Raw genomic sequence first — 14,553 nt, forward strand, 5'->3', positions numbered from 1 at the left:
CCGCAGCCCCGCAGCCCCCCGCCGGGCCGCCAGGGGGCGGCAGAGGCAGCCCGAGGCGGGGAGGGCCCGGGCGGCGAGCGCCGCCTTTCTCTGTCGGCGGCGGCCCGGGCGGGCGGCGAAGATGGCGGAGCCGAGCGGCGGCGGCGGAGGTGGCGGCGGCGGTGGAGGAGGAGGAGGAGGAGGAGGAGGAGGAGGGGGCCGGGCCCCGGCGGGGTGGAGCTGGGGGGGCCCGGGGGGGCCCTGATCCGCGTCACGGTGAAGACCCCCAAGGATAAGGAGGAGATCGTCATCGCGGACGGGGCCTCCGTGCGAGAGGTGGGGGGCCGGCGGGGGGGGGGGGGGGAGGGGTTTGAGGGAGATTTGGGGGGGGGGCTGGGGGGGATTTGGGGGGCGTGTGTGGGGGGGGTTGGGGGGATTTGGGGATTCGGGGGGTGTGTGGGGGGATTTGGGGGGCTATTTGGGGGGCTATTGGGGATTTGGGGGGTGTGGGGGTATTTGGGGGGTCGGGGGGTGTTGGCTTGAGGGGAGGAGGTGAAGATTCGGGGGGGAAGAGTTTGAGGGGGGGAGCGGAGGTTTTTGGGGGGGGGGGGGTCCTGTAATGCCCCCTTGGATTATATGGGGGGAGTAGGGGGAGGTGGGGGGGGGCAGAGGTCGGGGGGGGGGTGGAGAATGGTTTTTGGGGGGGGAGAATGTTTTTTTTGGGGGGAGAACGTTTGTGGGGAGAGAGAGTGGTTTGGGGAGGGGGAGAATGGTCTGGGGGGGGGGGGAGAATGGTGTCGGGGGGGGGGAACGTGGCGTCGTTGGGGATGCGGGGAGGGTGGCAGGAGGGGGCGTGGGAGGGGTTGGCTTTGGGGAGGGGGATGCGAGGGCTCGGGGGACCCCCCCCCGGGTAGGGGGGAGCTGGGGGCACGGGGCTGGGCTGGGAGCCCAGGGCCCGCCTGGCACCCATGGGTGCGAGGTCCGCTCCCGCCAGGGAGCTGCGCAGGGCACGGGGGAGCGGGAGCGCGAGGAGCGGCTCCGGCGCTGTCAAAGCGGCGTCGGCCCCGGAGCGCGCTTCGATGCGGGGTTCAGGGCGTTTACGGCCCGCCGGAGCTCTGGGGGGGGGGGATTTGCGGGGTTGGCGGGGGCTGCGGCGTGCGTGGGCCCTCCTGCTCCTTCCCGGGCAGCTCCCCCGAAACCCGGCGGCGCTCGGGGGGGTGCCAAGCGCCCGCTGCCCGCCGAGGAGAGCGCGAAGCCCTGCGGCCGGGAGAACCTCGGGTTCGGGGCTGCGCCCTCCGGGGTGCTGGGTTTGCGGGGTTTTGGCGCAAAGGCTGCGGAGCTCCTCCGGGAGAGGCGTGCGCTTCTCCTCCCGGCCTTTCCCTGTGAATTTCCGCTGGTCCGGGGCTTCCAAATGCAAAGGTTTTTTTTTTTTTTTTTTTTTTTTTCTCCCCTCTCCAATCAACACGGGAATGCCCCAGCTGAGCTAGCGGTGGCGAGCTTATTGGCAGGTGTTAATCCCTCCCCGTCGCACAGCAAAGAGGAGATGTCAGCGGTGCACGGCGTTGCCTACTCATAGGGAGTCCAGCCCACAGGGGTAGGAATTCGAGGAGGCCCGGTTTAATTCCGGTGGCTGAGGAAGGACGGAGCCCCCTTTTCCCGTGTTAAGTCAGAGCAGGGCTTTCCTTCTGAAAAAAAAAAACCAACAAAAACCAGACAAATAAAGTTCGGTCATTGCGGATAACTGGTGTGTTTGGGTTAGCCCTAAGAGGCACGCTTGATCTTTCTTTGGAAGCCTCCGGCTCGCCTTGAGGTGGTTGTTCTATACGTCCTGAAATTTACTCCCCATCTTGTAAGCGGTGTAGAGCTTGTCTTTGCTTTTTTTTTTTTGTTGTTGTTGTGTTTGTTTTCCTTAACGCCTCAGACATCCTCAGCAAGTGGTGACTGAATTGCTGCCTGCATGGGCTCCTTTTCGGTGAGGTACTGAAGGACTGTCGCTCCCTTACGCCGTTTGCGGGGGTCGATCGGTGATACCTGGAGCGTTATCTTTCGATTTCTGGTCTACGGCCGTTTGCCTGACAAGCGCTCTGTTTGTTTTGCAGTTCAAAGAAGAGATTTCCAGGCGGTTTAAAGCCAAACAGGATCAGCTGGTTCTGATCTTTGCTGGGAAGATCCTGAAGGACGGAGACACTTTGAATCAACACGGGATCAAAGACGGGCTGACGGTGCACTTGGTCATTAAGACTCCACAGAAGTAAGGAACTGTTCGGCTCGGGGAGGGGGCTGAGAGTAAAGGAGCGATGGGGTTACGCTGTGGTGGAGCGGCTCAGCTTCGCCGGGGACTGAAGCAGAGCACTTGTGTGCGAGTCCAGCGGCGGTGACGGAGCGGGACAACTCTCGGAGGCTGTGTTTTCGCCCCGCTTTGCCGTTTAACTGCGGGGTTTATCGCTCGGCCTGTCTTTTCCCCGGGTTGTGCAGCTGGTGGCGGGTACCTGCGGGGGCAGGCTGCTCTTCGGCGCAGTTCGCAGGCGTGGCTTTGCGTAGTTTGAGCCTCTCTAACTTGGTCATCTTGCGAGATCCCCTCTGAACTTGACGCTGTCCTAGCTCTTACCGAGGTGACTCACTGCTACCAGAAATGACCTTCCCGGTGGGTTTGTATTAAGGCTGAGAGTAATGCCCGCTTTGCCTTTCGCTTCCTGCTCCGCGCTCTAGCCAGCAGCTCGGCCTTTCTCGGGCGCCGCGGAGGACCCGCGGCGCACACCGAGGGCTCCCCGCGGGGCAAAAGGGCTTCCCTGTGGCATCTCTGCGTGGGCACGTGCAGGCAGCTGGGAGTTTGGGGAGGCTCAGGCCGTTTGGCTGCTTGCAGTGAGGTCACCGGCTCGAGAGCACGCTGCGGGCACACCCCTCGGTGGCTTCCAGCTCGAGCGCAGCTCCCTCGCGTCCGCCTGCGCCCTGTCACTTGGCCTGAGCAAGGGCTGCGGGGCGAGCGCGAGGTCCTGCGAGGCCAGGCCTCTCCCGGCGCTGCCCAGTGAAGCAGAAGGCACGAGAGGCTCTGGGGAGCCGTTGCTGTGCCTCAGCCGCGTCTTGTTGATCTCGAAACGCCCTTCGCGACAGTTCCCTGGGCTCCCTGCTGCAGGCTGATCGGGGCGCCTGGCAAACGAACGGGGCTGCAGCTCTTTGTGCAGGTCCGCTGTCCCCCCGGGAGAGCTGACAGAGTGGAGATTAGCGCCTTTTTTTTTTTTTTGTATTCTTTACAAAGCCGAGCGCGCGTATTGTCAGCTTCTGCAGGAGGTCTCGCCCTGAATCCTGCGTCTCCAGGTCGCTCGGTAGGCTGATGCTGCTTACCGCTGTCCCCGCCGCAAACTGCGGTAGTTGGGAACCTTTTCAAAGGGTGAATGAGAGAGCTGTCCTGGGCTGCTCGTTTTGTTCTCTAATAGTCACAGATAAGTGCTTACTGAAGTCGTTACAGCCTCTTCCTGTGCCGAGAGAAACCAAGTGACCTTCCTGCAGCTTCCTCCTTCCTTTTTTGTTAAGCTTCCTACTTGCTTTGTTCCCCACATGCTCTGCCTCCCTGTCGGCGGCCGTTGGTTTTCGGCACCGGTCGGATGGGGCTGGAAAACACGGTGAGGCCTTCGGGTTCAGGTTCTGAAAGTCCTAGAAGACGTGTGGAGAGGGAGAGGGGCTTAGAGAAGGGCATCATCCTGGGTTTGGGACAGGAGAGAAAAGAGAAAAGGGTGGGAAAAAACAAAAAACCAAGAGCTTGCTGTTCGTTATGCGTTAGCGACTTAAGTGGCGTTCCTTTTTTGAGGTGAGTAAAGGGAATTTCGCCATCTGATTTCGTTTGAAAGCTCTTCAGCGCTAGTCCAGGACTCTCGCTGCCATGACTGCAGATGCTTCAGAGAATCTTTGCAGTGTTCCTTTTTTAAAGGCCCATAAAAATCCCAAGGAAGACCTGTGAGTACGAGGTACTGGTTTGGGTCGGTTTAGTCAGTAAAGCTGGCGTCCTGCATCTGCCACGCTGTGGCTTGTGATCCTGTGCGTGTTAAAAGAAGCCACGGCAAGCTTGTGGTGGAAGGAGAAGTCTCGCGTATAAGGTAAAACCGAGAGCGGAGGTGCGAATTCATAGCCCTGCCGGCCAGAAGTGTTGTTTAGGGTGGATGCTCGCTGCTTCATGCCTCATTCCTCCGTCTGTAGGGTAAGGCAGGCGCTTACTTTGTCCCCAGGAGCACCGACAGAAACGTTCAGTGCATGAGAGGAGTTGCAGCAAAGCCAACTCTTGTTTACCCCGTCCACTAGCCCTGCTGTAACCTCCTGTGGTTTCTGTGGGAGCAGCAGGAGGATTTTCCTGTTTGGAGCAAACTCATTGCTCAAGGATATGGCCGAGGTAAATAGTTCAGCGTGATTCAGGCGGGAGCTAGATGCAGCTCGGAGTAAGACCAGTTGAGCCGCTTCGTGTGGGCCAGGATGAAATGTCAGAGGCTGTTATGCAGCAGGGTGGGAGGCAGATTCCAACAGATGGAAGGCATCTGGGAGCCGCAGCTGTGCAGCCCTGCGGCCGGGAATGAAAGCAGCCGGGGCTGGCCGCTGCTGGGCCAGCGGGCTTGAAGGGAGGCTGCCTCGGTCCGGGGTGCGCGGTCCCGCGTCCCACGCGGAGGATCCCGCTCCAACCTCCCCGGTCTCAGGAGTTTAACGCCTCGTTTCGTCTCTTTGCAGGGTCCAAGATCCAACAGCTGCTGCTTCTGCCCCCAATGCTGCTTCTGCCCCCACCGCGAGCTCCCCTTCTCCTGCTGCCCCGTCTCAGCCTTCCACATCCAGCAGCGCCGCTTCGGACGCCGGCAGCAGGCGGAGCAGCGGGTCAGGGACTGTGGGAGGTCCTGGAGATGGAGGCCCTAACAGCGCCACGTCCATCCTTTGTAAGTGCTGGCTGGGAGAAAGCGGAACGCGAGAGAAGTTCCTAGGAACGGGAAGGAGCTGGGAGCCCCTGTAATTGTCTCTGCCGCTCGCACGAGTCGCTTCCCTCAGCGTAGCTCGGTTTGCCTGCTCAGGATAACAGCAAAACCCTTTGTGAAGCGTGCGCAGGGGGTGTCCTCCCTCAGAGCTGGCTGCCGTAGGAGTAGGATACCCCAAGATGAGTGTGGGTGCAGTTCAGCTGATGGCGCTTGTCCTCTTTTTGCAGCTGCTGGCAGTTTCTGACTCACGCCTCTCTCCCCGTGTGTTGTTCCCTCTCCAGCTGGCTTTGGCGGCATCACCGGGCTGGGCAACCTCGGGATGGGCTCGGCCAACTTCATGGAGCTCCAGCAGCAGATGCAGCGGCAGCTGATGTCCAACCCCGAGATGCTCTCGCAGATCATGGAGAACCCCTTGGTGCAGAACATGATGTCCAACCCGGACCTCATGAGGCAGATGATCATGGCCAATCCCCAAATGCAGCAGCTCATGGAGCGAAACCCGGAGATCAGCCACATGCTGAACAACCCGGAGCTCATGAGGCAGGTGGGTCAGCGCACCGGGGGCTGGTCCAGGCGGGTCTGGGAGCGTCTTTGTGGGCCAGCTTCGGTGTCTGCTCACAGAAGGGGGCATGTGAATGCCAGCCTGACGAATTCAGAGATCTCTTCCTTTTCCTTCCCTCCGTAAGCTCCTCACAAACAGATGGTGGTCTTGAGTTAAGTGAATAGCGATTACACAACCCGCATGCCTGCAACTCTTATCTCCCTCGCAGGGCTGTTGTATCTATTATGTGGTGGGCAAAAAAAAGGGTACTCGGATCGTTGTAGCGTGCCACACACAAGGCTGCTGTGTTCTGTGGAATGGATGGGAGCAAAAGCAGTCACGGAGAAATGAAGCTACTGTGAATGGGTTTCGTTCTGCTCTTTTTCTGTTGGCGGATTAAGTACAGACTTACAGAGCTGTATGGTTGATGTTTTACTAGTAAAATATTACGCCAGGCATAGGCTGGGATCCTAGAGGTCTCTTTTTTCTGTACTGTCCCAGAACAGAGAGGGTTTGTGCCCCAGAGAGCTGGCTGTCTCTCCAAAGGTTTATCGAAAGGGAAGCGTGAGGGGAAAAGTGAGAGTGTGGGTGTTAAATATTTGGCAGGGCGCTGCTGTTTCCCCAGGAAGACTTTTCAGGAGGTGTTTCCGGGTATGAGCGTAGTTTCCCTGCGCTTCCAGTTGTCTTTCCTTTCAACCTTGTTGGGCCTATGTGAAATTCCAGCGTTGCAGGCCTAAATGGTGAACGATCCATATTTATGCGTCTCCTCAAAGGAGGTCTGGGTGTTCTTTGAGCAGGGGAGACCCACGAGAAGTCTGGGAGATGGTGAATTACTTGGTTTTTCTGCAACAGGAAGGATCCAGTCTCTTCCACCTCGGTTTTTGAACGTGGTCCACCTGCTTTGAGTGGGAACATATGGGTGTTAAATGTTTGGATGTCCCGATACTGCTTAGAAACGAAACAAGGCCGAATTGAGGTTATGAAGGAAGAGAGCTGAGCAAGGGTGGGAGGAGCCAGGATCCCTGGGCTCTCTTTGCTTGGATAAATGATCTCTCTGCTCTCCGGCTGTGAAACGGGTTTAATTATACTCTTTCTTCTGGGAGCTGAGACTTAACTCTTTCAGGGCTTGGTCGATAAATCAGTAGAATACCGCTGGGCTGCTCACCAGGCTCTCGATCCGCTTCAGTCTTCCGTGGTGCACGTGGACCTGAGCTTCCCACCTTTCTCTCCTTCTCCCAGACAATGGAGTTGGCTCGTAACCCTGCCATGATGCAGGAGATGATGCGGAACCAGGACCGTGCTTTGAGCAACCTCGAGAGCATTCCAGGAGGCTACAACGCCCTGCGCCGGATGTACACGGACATCCAGGAGCCCATGTTCAGCGCAGCCAGGGAGCAGGTACGGGCCGTGCACGGGGCGCAGCGTGCCGAGCGCGGGGAGCTGGTCTTTCCCTAACCCCCGTGGTGGCGGGCAGCCTCCTCAAACCACAGCTGTTCGTCCCCTCCCCTTGCAATTACGAGCGCAGCCGTTAGCAGAACGTCGTGCGGTGCCGGGCAGCTGCCTTTACGGCATGGTTTGGGTGTATCTGAGCAGGGACCTGCCCTTGCTCCCCCGGTCTCCGAGGAGGCTGGTTGCCAGCCGTTGCCGATCCGAAAGCCCCACAGCTTCGTTAGCACGGCCCTCGGCTCCCGGCAGGGCTTACTGTGTTAGCTCAAGCCTGACGCCTTCGGATTGGAGCTGGCTGGGATCCAGCTGGCTTGGAGCACGGGAGGAGCGAGCGCAGGTCTGGCCGCAGAAGGCTGCGCAGACATACTCCAGTCTAGCATTACCTACTGGTATGTCCGGGTGCTGATTTTACATGGATGTTTGGAAGGCCTGTGTTTGGGAGCCAAATCTAGGGCTGTGGCCGTTTCTCGAGCCTGGAGTTTTTCTGAATGTGGCGTGTTGTGGATTACAAAGTTCTCAGGAGGCAAATTATGGCATGTGTTTAGCAAATCCTGGACCCAGATGAATATGATGGGCTGTTCTCTAGCCACGCAGTGGTGGGGTTAGTCCAACATTCCCTGTTAGGGCTGACTGATTAAGGCTCTTTCTTCATTCTCCCCTTCTTCCCTAGTTTGGCAACAATCCTTTCTCTTCCTTGACGGGGAACTCTGATAGCTCAAGCTCTCAGCCTTTGCGGACGGAGAACAGAGAGCCGTTACCGAACCCCTGGAGCCCCACGCCCCCTGCTTCCCAGAGCCAGGCGCCCAACAGCGAAGGCAGCACTGGCCCAGCAACCACCCAAAGCACACCGACTGTATCCAACCCCTTCGGGCTGAATGCTGCTAGCATTGGGGCTGGTACGTAAGCGAGAGAGGGACCAGAAAGAGGGTGGCAGGCAGCTGCGGCTGTTTACAGCCACATTCCCTGTTGCCTAGTGGATAGGCGGTGTTGTACTTCAGGCACTGCAGCAGTGCTCAGGCTTGTAACGGGTTTTCCTTTGTCTTCTCTTTCGTTTACCCTTATAGGCATGTTTAACAGCCCAGAGATGCAAGGCCTCCTGCAGCAGATTTCCGAAAACCCTCAGCTGATGCAGAACATGATCTCTGCCCCTTATATGCGGAGCATGATGCAAACTCTTGCCCAGAACCCGGACTTTGCAGCACAGGTAAAAGCGTTGCGTTTGTATCTGCTATTACCAGGCAGGCCTTGGGCATGACACACACGGGACCAGTCTGCTTCTGTAGCTGGAGAGGTTTTTCTCGCTGAGAGCTGAGTGAATGTGTACAACTTTGTTTTATTTCTCAGTAGCTTGAAGGTAGTCACAGTAAGTAGCGAGCTCTTGTGTCTTTGGTGAGCCCCTAACAAAAGAAAGTGGCTTTCAGAGGCACGTGGCATTGGCCCTTCTCTTTGCCCTTGGATCCTGCGTTCAACACTGCTGCCAGGAATTGAGCTGTCTTATTTCAGTTCCCCCGAGCAGGGGAACGTGCTGAAAGCCCAGGGAGGAAGTCAGGGGCACGACTGACTTGTTCTTCGTGGCTTAGTTAACGTAGGGTCTAACAGCCAACGGCAGCAAGCCTCTGACCCTACCTACGTGTGCTGTCTCTTGCTAGATCATGGTAAATGTCCCCCTCTTTGCTGGGAATCCACAGCTTCAAGAACAGCTCCGCCTTCAGCTCCCTGTCTTCCTGCAGCAGGTAAAGGCCCCTGTCTGGCCCTGTGCTGCTCTCAGCCCCCGGGCTCCAGAGCTTTTCCATCCTCTGTAGGCAAGGGAGCGCCTCGGCTGTGTCGTCAAGTGGAGTAGGAAGCATGTGGGCTTGGGTGGTTTGGGCTGTGGAAGAAAGGGGGTTGCGCAAAGGAGAGGGAAAGTGAGAGCGCATTTGGACGAGGCCATCTAAATTAGGTGATCTAAGCTACCTAAAGGTGGACTTGAAATTGGGCTAGTCACGATGCATGAATCCCCTTTGTGGACAGTCTCGCGCAGTAATGAGCTTACAAAACTGAAAACAGCTAATTGTGCTAGAGCAGCTGGTTCACTCAGGTAAATCAAACAGAATCGCTTCAATTCTGAGGGCGTGTGTTCCCCTTTCTTAATCCGATTCACCTAGCCTATTTAGGAAATTTGATCTAAACTCTTCCAGTGTCTCTGTGTAGACGAGCCCTGCAGTCTAGAGACTCGAAGGAGAAACCAGACTCGCAGGTTGCTCTGGCTGCAGGGCTCGAGGCGCAGCTCTGTGCTGAGGCTGGTTCAGATTTAAAGCTGGTGGCTCGCTGGCTGCAGAAGCTGTCGCTGTTTGGTACCGCTGAGTGTTTTTTTTTTCTTTTTTTTTTTCTTTCCCCTTTGTTCCCAGATGCAGAACCCAGACTCCCTCTCCATTCTCACCAACCCCCGCGCCATGCAGGCGCTCCTCCAGATCCAGCAGGGACTCCAGACGCTGCAAACGGAGGCCCCAGGACTAGTGCCAAGGTAACGAGGGATGGAGAGTGGGTTTCTGCAGGCAGAGCTGACACGCTTGATACCAGCAGGCAGACTAGTGGTCGATTCATCAAGGAGAGTCATGGGGACCTGTGTGTGTGTGCCTGCGGGCCTCAGTGAGCTCCAGCTAATTAGCACTTTCTGCTTGTTTGCACTTGGTGCGGGGAAGTCCTTGACCCTTTCTTTTCGGAGAAAAGAGCCGGGAGCTGCTTGGTCCCTCCCCTGTCTTTTGGTAGCGGTTGGGCTCAAGAATTTTATCTCTGAGGAGAAATGAGACGCGCAGCCAAGGAGGTTGGGTGGGGAAGTGAGGTCAAACTGGTCTGCCAGCAGCCCTCGGGCCCTCTGCTCTCTGACAGCGCGGGTCGCCTTCAGCCTTTGCAGTTCCTTTCAGGCCGCACCTCTGTTGGCATTGCCTGCTCCCCGTGGCGTGCGTGAGCGGGGTACAAATGAGGCCAATTAGGTCAACGAAGCTGTCCCGAAGCACGGGTTGGGGCAGGGGCTTCCTGGTGCTGCCTGACTCCCACGAGACGGGCAGGGGACGCCCAGAAGCGCCAGCTCGCCTCTGAGCACACCCTGCCTTTTTCTGCAGCCTCGGCTCCTTTGGCATGCCTCGAATGCCCCCGTCCTCCACAGGAGGAAGCACAATCCCGGAGAACCCCGTACCCTCTGCTTCGACGCCGGCCAGTGCCTCTCCAGCTGGGGGTGGTAACCCCCAACAGCAGCTCATGCAGCAGATGATCCAGCTGCTGGCCGGAGGAAGCTCTCAAGTATGTAACGCTCAGCTCCACGCCGCCGGGCTTCTGGGGGACACCTGCAGGGCGAGCTGGAGCTTGTCCCGATCCCACCCGGCTCCGGGGACGCGGGTCCGCAGCGGGTTTCTCTTGGGCGCGGGGCTTCCTGCTAAATTTGCCGGATTTGGTGTCCCAGAGCGGTTAGTTCGTTGGGGGTAATGCTTTGAAAATTAAGAGTGCCGTGCGCAGCGCTGCCGTCGCCGTAGGTACAGAACTGGGACCAACTGGGTGCGGCGTGAGGGCTCCACCAGAGCCTGGGGCGGGTTGGGGGAGGCGGTAACGTCGCCAAACGAGCCTGGAGAGTTTCAGTGCTCGGCACAGGGTCCCTGCGCGGCCGTTGCTGTCCCCGTTGGATGTCATCTCTGCTCTCTGCCGCTAAGGCCTTTTGTCCTCTTCCCCTGTAGGCGCAGAGTCCTGAAGTGCGATTCCAACAGCAGCTGGAGCAGCTGAATGCCATGGGCTTCATTAATCGTGAGGCCAACCTCCAGGCGCTTATTGCCACTGGTGGAGACATCAATGCAGCTATTGAGAGACTGCTGGGCTCCCAGCCTTCCTAAGCTCTTGTCATGCTGCCCCGCAGATGTCAGCACATGCATCCATACACATGCGCAGGGGGATCTTTCAGGAAAGCCCACCATCATTTTCATATCTGACAGCTGTCCATGTATTTAAAACAAAAAGATACAGCTTAACCCCTGACCTTCCTACTAAGTTAAGATTTCATGTTGAAATGCTCTTTAACTGGCTTGTATGTGGATTCCAGTTCTCATCGTGGCCACAAAGACTTCAGATGTGTATTTTTTCCTAAATATGCCCTCTGTCTCAGACACTCTTCTCTCTTTCTCTAGATGGTAGAGGCGATACTTCTAGTTATTTACCTGAATGATTGTGTTTTGAGTAGCTTGATTTTAACTGTACATGATTCCCTCCCTTAGCCTTCCTTTCAGGCAAATATTTAAAAACTTGAGCCAAGTTTGGTTTCTGGTTATTTCTCCCAGCATCTTATTGGGAATGGATCAAAAGAAAAATTGAAGCGACTTGGAAATTTCTGATGTCATTTGTGTTAATACTTCATTGGATGAACCGAGCTTGTGTCCCTCGCACGCAAATCTCCTGGTAAAGGGTTGATGTGCATGGAAACCCCATCTGCACTGTGGTTCCTTACGCTGTCGGGATAGTGTAAAGTAGCCTGGGTGCCTTCAGGGATCAGGCGTGCTGTTGAACTCGAGTTGAAGCGGCGTGCAGGAGGTGTTTGAAAGGTGGGTTTCTGCCCAAACGATCCAGTTCTCGTGCAGCGATGTCAAGGGTTTGTTGGCTCAGCAGGTTCATTTCTGAAAGCGTAAAAGCAAGAAGAGGTCGAAAAATAAGTCACAGATCTCTTCTTTCCACTGGAAAATGTTGACGTTCATGTTCTTCCCAGTTTAGAGCACCCTCCCCCCCACATTTTGGTGTGTTTGAATGTTACGACTCTCCAAGAAACTCTCCCCAAGGACCAGCAGGGTGATATTTTCCCAAGAGCCTCCATGGCTGTGTAATTTGCATACCATTTTTATCAAAGAAAAAAATAAATGCGCACAACCATCCGTCTCCCTGCGCTCCATGTATCTTCCTTGATTGCCACACCGAAGCTGATTGAGTTCCCCTAATTATTTGTGATTAATCTGTCTCATCCCCCTCGCAGGTAAGGCGGGGTGTCGGGCAGCCTCCCCACCTCGCCGGGCTTCCTCCGCTCCGGCGGCAGGAAACCTTTTGGCCGCTTCAGTGCTTAAGAAACGCTGCTGAAGGCTTGCCCCAAACCTGGCTCTAAACGTGCCCGTTCAGGTGCTGCCTTTTCATTAGGGGCTTTTGCATTTAGGACGATCGGGATGTCCCGATGCAGAGCGTATCAGGACAGCGGGTTCTTCGCTGACCCCACAAATGTTGGCAGTGCTGATGCCCTGGGGAACCCGGGCAGCTCTGCACCCCGTGGATTTTACCCCTGCTTTTCAGTAGCAAGCAGGGCACTCGCTGTTCGCTCGGCACTAGTGTCCTGCGTTTCTTTAACGTTATTTTTTTTTGGTAGGGGAAGGTTGGGCAGTGAGAGGGAAGGGGAGAAATCCCAGCGCTGCTTTCTGGACCCCCGTAAGACCTGCTGCGCCCGGCTTGCTTCTGGGTTGGAGCGGGATCGATCGGCACGGTGGTGTTGGGGTGCAGGCGGAGCAGCCAGAGGAGATGTGGGAGTGCAGGAGGCCTGGGATTGCTCCTGCCTTTGTGTGATGTGCATCACAACAAAGCTGTTTCTTTTTTTTAGGCAGGGATTCAGAATGCCTAGGTTTAATCTCTTCTCTTGGAGGCTGTGCTTGTATATGCGGATTTTTTTTCTGCAACCTCTCCTCAAACGTAAAAAACCAAAACCCCACAAACGTTTGCAACAAGCGCGTACGGACGGGCGCCGAAGTTCTTGATGCGCTGGTGGAGGCAGAGCTCTTTCCTCGAGCCGCTGTTCAGCCCCTTTGCAGCTGAAAGTGGCTTCCCGAAAAGGCCTGCGTGATCCCAGGTGGTTTCTTAGGTTTGTTGGACGCCCTGCGCCTGCGCTTAGGATGGGGTAAGCAGGTAAGTGCAAGGGAGAGGAGATGGCAGCTGGCAACGGCGTCACTTCGAGATCATTCCTCACCTGCTGCCAGCCACGGTGCCAAAACCAGGATAAGGGGGCAGCCCGCTATCTCGGGGGGCAGCCTCTTCCCACCTGATGCCCACCCACCGGCTCGCCAGTTCCCCCTGGGGAATTTGGCAAAGCTGCCGCCCTCCGCTCCCCTCCCTGCTCTGGGGGTTTTGCTGCCTGCGTGCGGAGCACCCCGCAGATTTGGGGCTCCGGTTCCGTATCTGGAGCCACGTGGAGGGGCTTGGGGCTGGTGGGACCCCCGGGGGGGGGCTTTGGCTGCAGCCACTTGGCCCTGGGGACCCCCCCAGCGGGGCTGGGACATGCTCAGCTCGCCAGCAGCCCCGCACAGCCTCACCTTGGGTCAGCCCAGGCTCGGGAGGAGAAGGCGGCTTTGAACGCTGGTGGGGAGGGAGGTTTTTCGTGAAACCTTAATCCCCTCCGGAGAGCTCTCCCTAATCCTCAGAAACGAGCTGCTCAAAAGCCCCCTTTTAGAGGAACAATTGTGCTTGCTCGCTGTTGTCTCTCTCCTTCCCCAAGGAACTGCCCCACGGTGTTTTTCTCGCTGACTGTTTCCTCTCATTTTTCTCTGATAAATATAAGTAATTCCTTTAAAATGTAATAGAAGGAGCAATTTCCTTAGCAGGTAGTGGCAAATCTGGCTGATTGATTGGGGGACGTTTCTGCTGTAAAAGACTTAATTTCACTTTGTTCCTCCCCTCTCCCTGGAGGGGAAAGGCAGCATTTTCCCCCAGTAACTGAAGGTAACACTTTCAACTTTGAAGTCAAACCTCTTAAATGTGGAGGAGGGAGATATTGCAGGAAATGAACAACTAAATTCCCTTCAAGAAGTCTTTTCTTTTTTTTTTTTTTTTAATTTTTTATTACTAAACCTCCCTGGCTATGCCCTGCGCTGCATCCAGCATCTGTGGCCCTGATTACGAGGGTGCGAGGTCAAAGCGACTGCTCGAGTTAATAACTTCTGAGCGTGCTGCAAGAGGGGGCGACGGGGAAATCTCCCAGGGTCGGGAGGTCAGAGCGCGGGGATAGCTTACGGGGGAAAAAAAAAAACATATAAAAGTGCTGCAACATCTTCATTGCTCAGCCCTGGGAGCGGTAAGGAAGGGATGGAGAGAGGGGGCTGAATTGCCACGGTGCTGCTCCAGCCCCCTCTTTGGGGGGACAGGGGGGGACATCTCCGTGCTCCTTTTGCTGCTTTGGGGAAGGCGTCTCTCTTGGCGTGGTTTCGTGGTGCTGGGTCCTGCCTTGCTCGTGTTTTCCTGGGGGGGATGCCCCTCTCCTCGCTGCCTCAGTTTCCCTGCCCTGCCAGCAGCGGAGCGGCCTCACGGTGTCCCCCCTCCTCCACGAGGGTTATTCCTGCTGTTTTCACCCTACCGGCCACAGCAGACGGAGCAAAAACTGAAGCAGCTGACGTCCCTGTGGGGGGGCCGGGGGCTGTGAACAGAGGGGGGGGACCCCGGGATGAGCCTGGCCTGGCTGTGGGGACACGGTGACAGCTCGGGGCGGCGATGGGACCCGGAAGGACAAGGGCACGGTGTGGCTCACCCACGGATGCCAGCACCGTGCCCCAGCACCTATGGGACCCACGGGGACCCCCAGCAGCCATGAGGGGAGCCCTGAGCACCCACAGGGACCCAGCTTGGGAGCCGTTGGGACTCCTGGGAGCTGTGGGGACCCCC

At 57.0% G+C, this 14,553-nt stretch overlaps 1 protein-coding gene across 1 annotated transcript; it reads left to right on the forward strand.

The window, feature by feature from the left end:
• The first annotated feature begins 106 nt into the window (after positions 1-106).
• On the forward strand, positions 107-11,802 carry UBQLN4 (ubiquilin 4). Its single transcript, XM_066986230.1, has 12 exons — positions 107-176; positions 221-315; positions 2,079-2,230; positions 4,690-4,889; positions 5,207-5,469; positions 6,706-6,864; positions 7,583-7,808; positions 7,977-8,116; positions 8,562-8,645; positions 9,300-9,415; positions 10,014-10,191; positions 10,620-11,802. The coding sequence occupies exons 1-12, from the start codon at positions 122-124 to the stop codon at positions 10,770-10,772; spliced, it is 1,821 nt and encodes a 606-aa protein (XP_066842331.1). The 5' UTR covers positions 107-121; the 3' UTR covers positions 10,773-11,802.
• The last annotated feature ends 2,751 nt before the right edge of the window (positions 11,803-14,553 follow it).

The sequence above is a fragment of the Anser cygnoides genome, chromosome 33, assembly GCF_040182565.1.
Source record: "Anser cygnoides isolate HZ-2024a breed goose chromosome 33, Taihu_goose_T2T_genome, whole genome shotgun sequence".
NCBI lineage: Eukaryota > Metazoa > Chordata > Aves > Anseriformes > Anatidae > Anser > Anser cygnoides.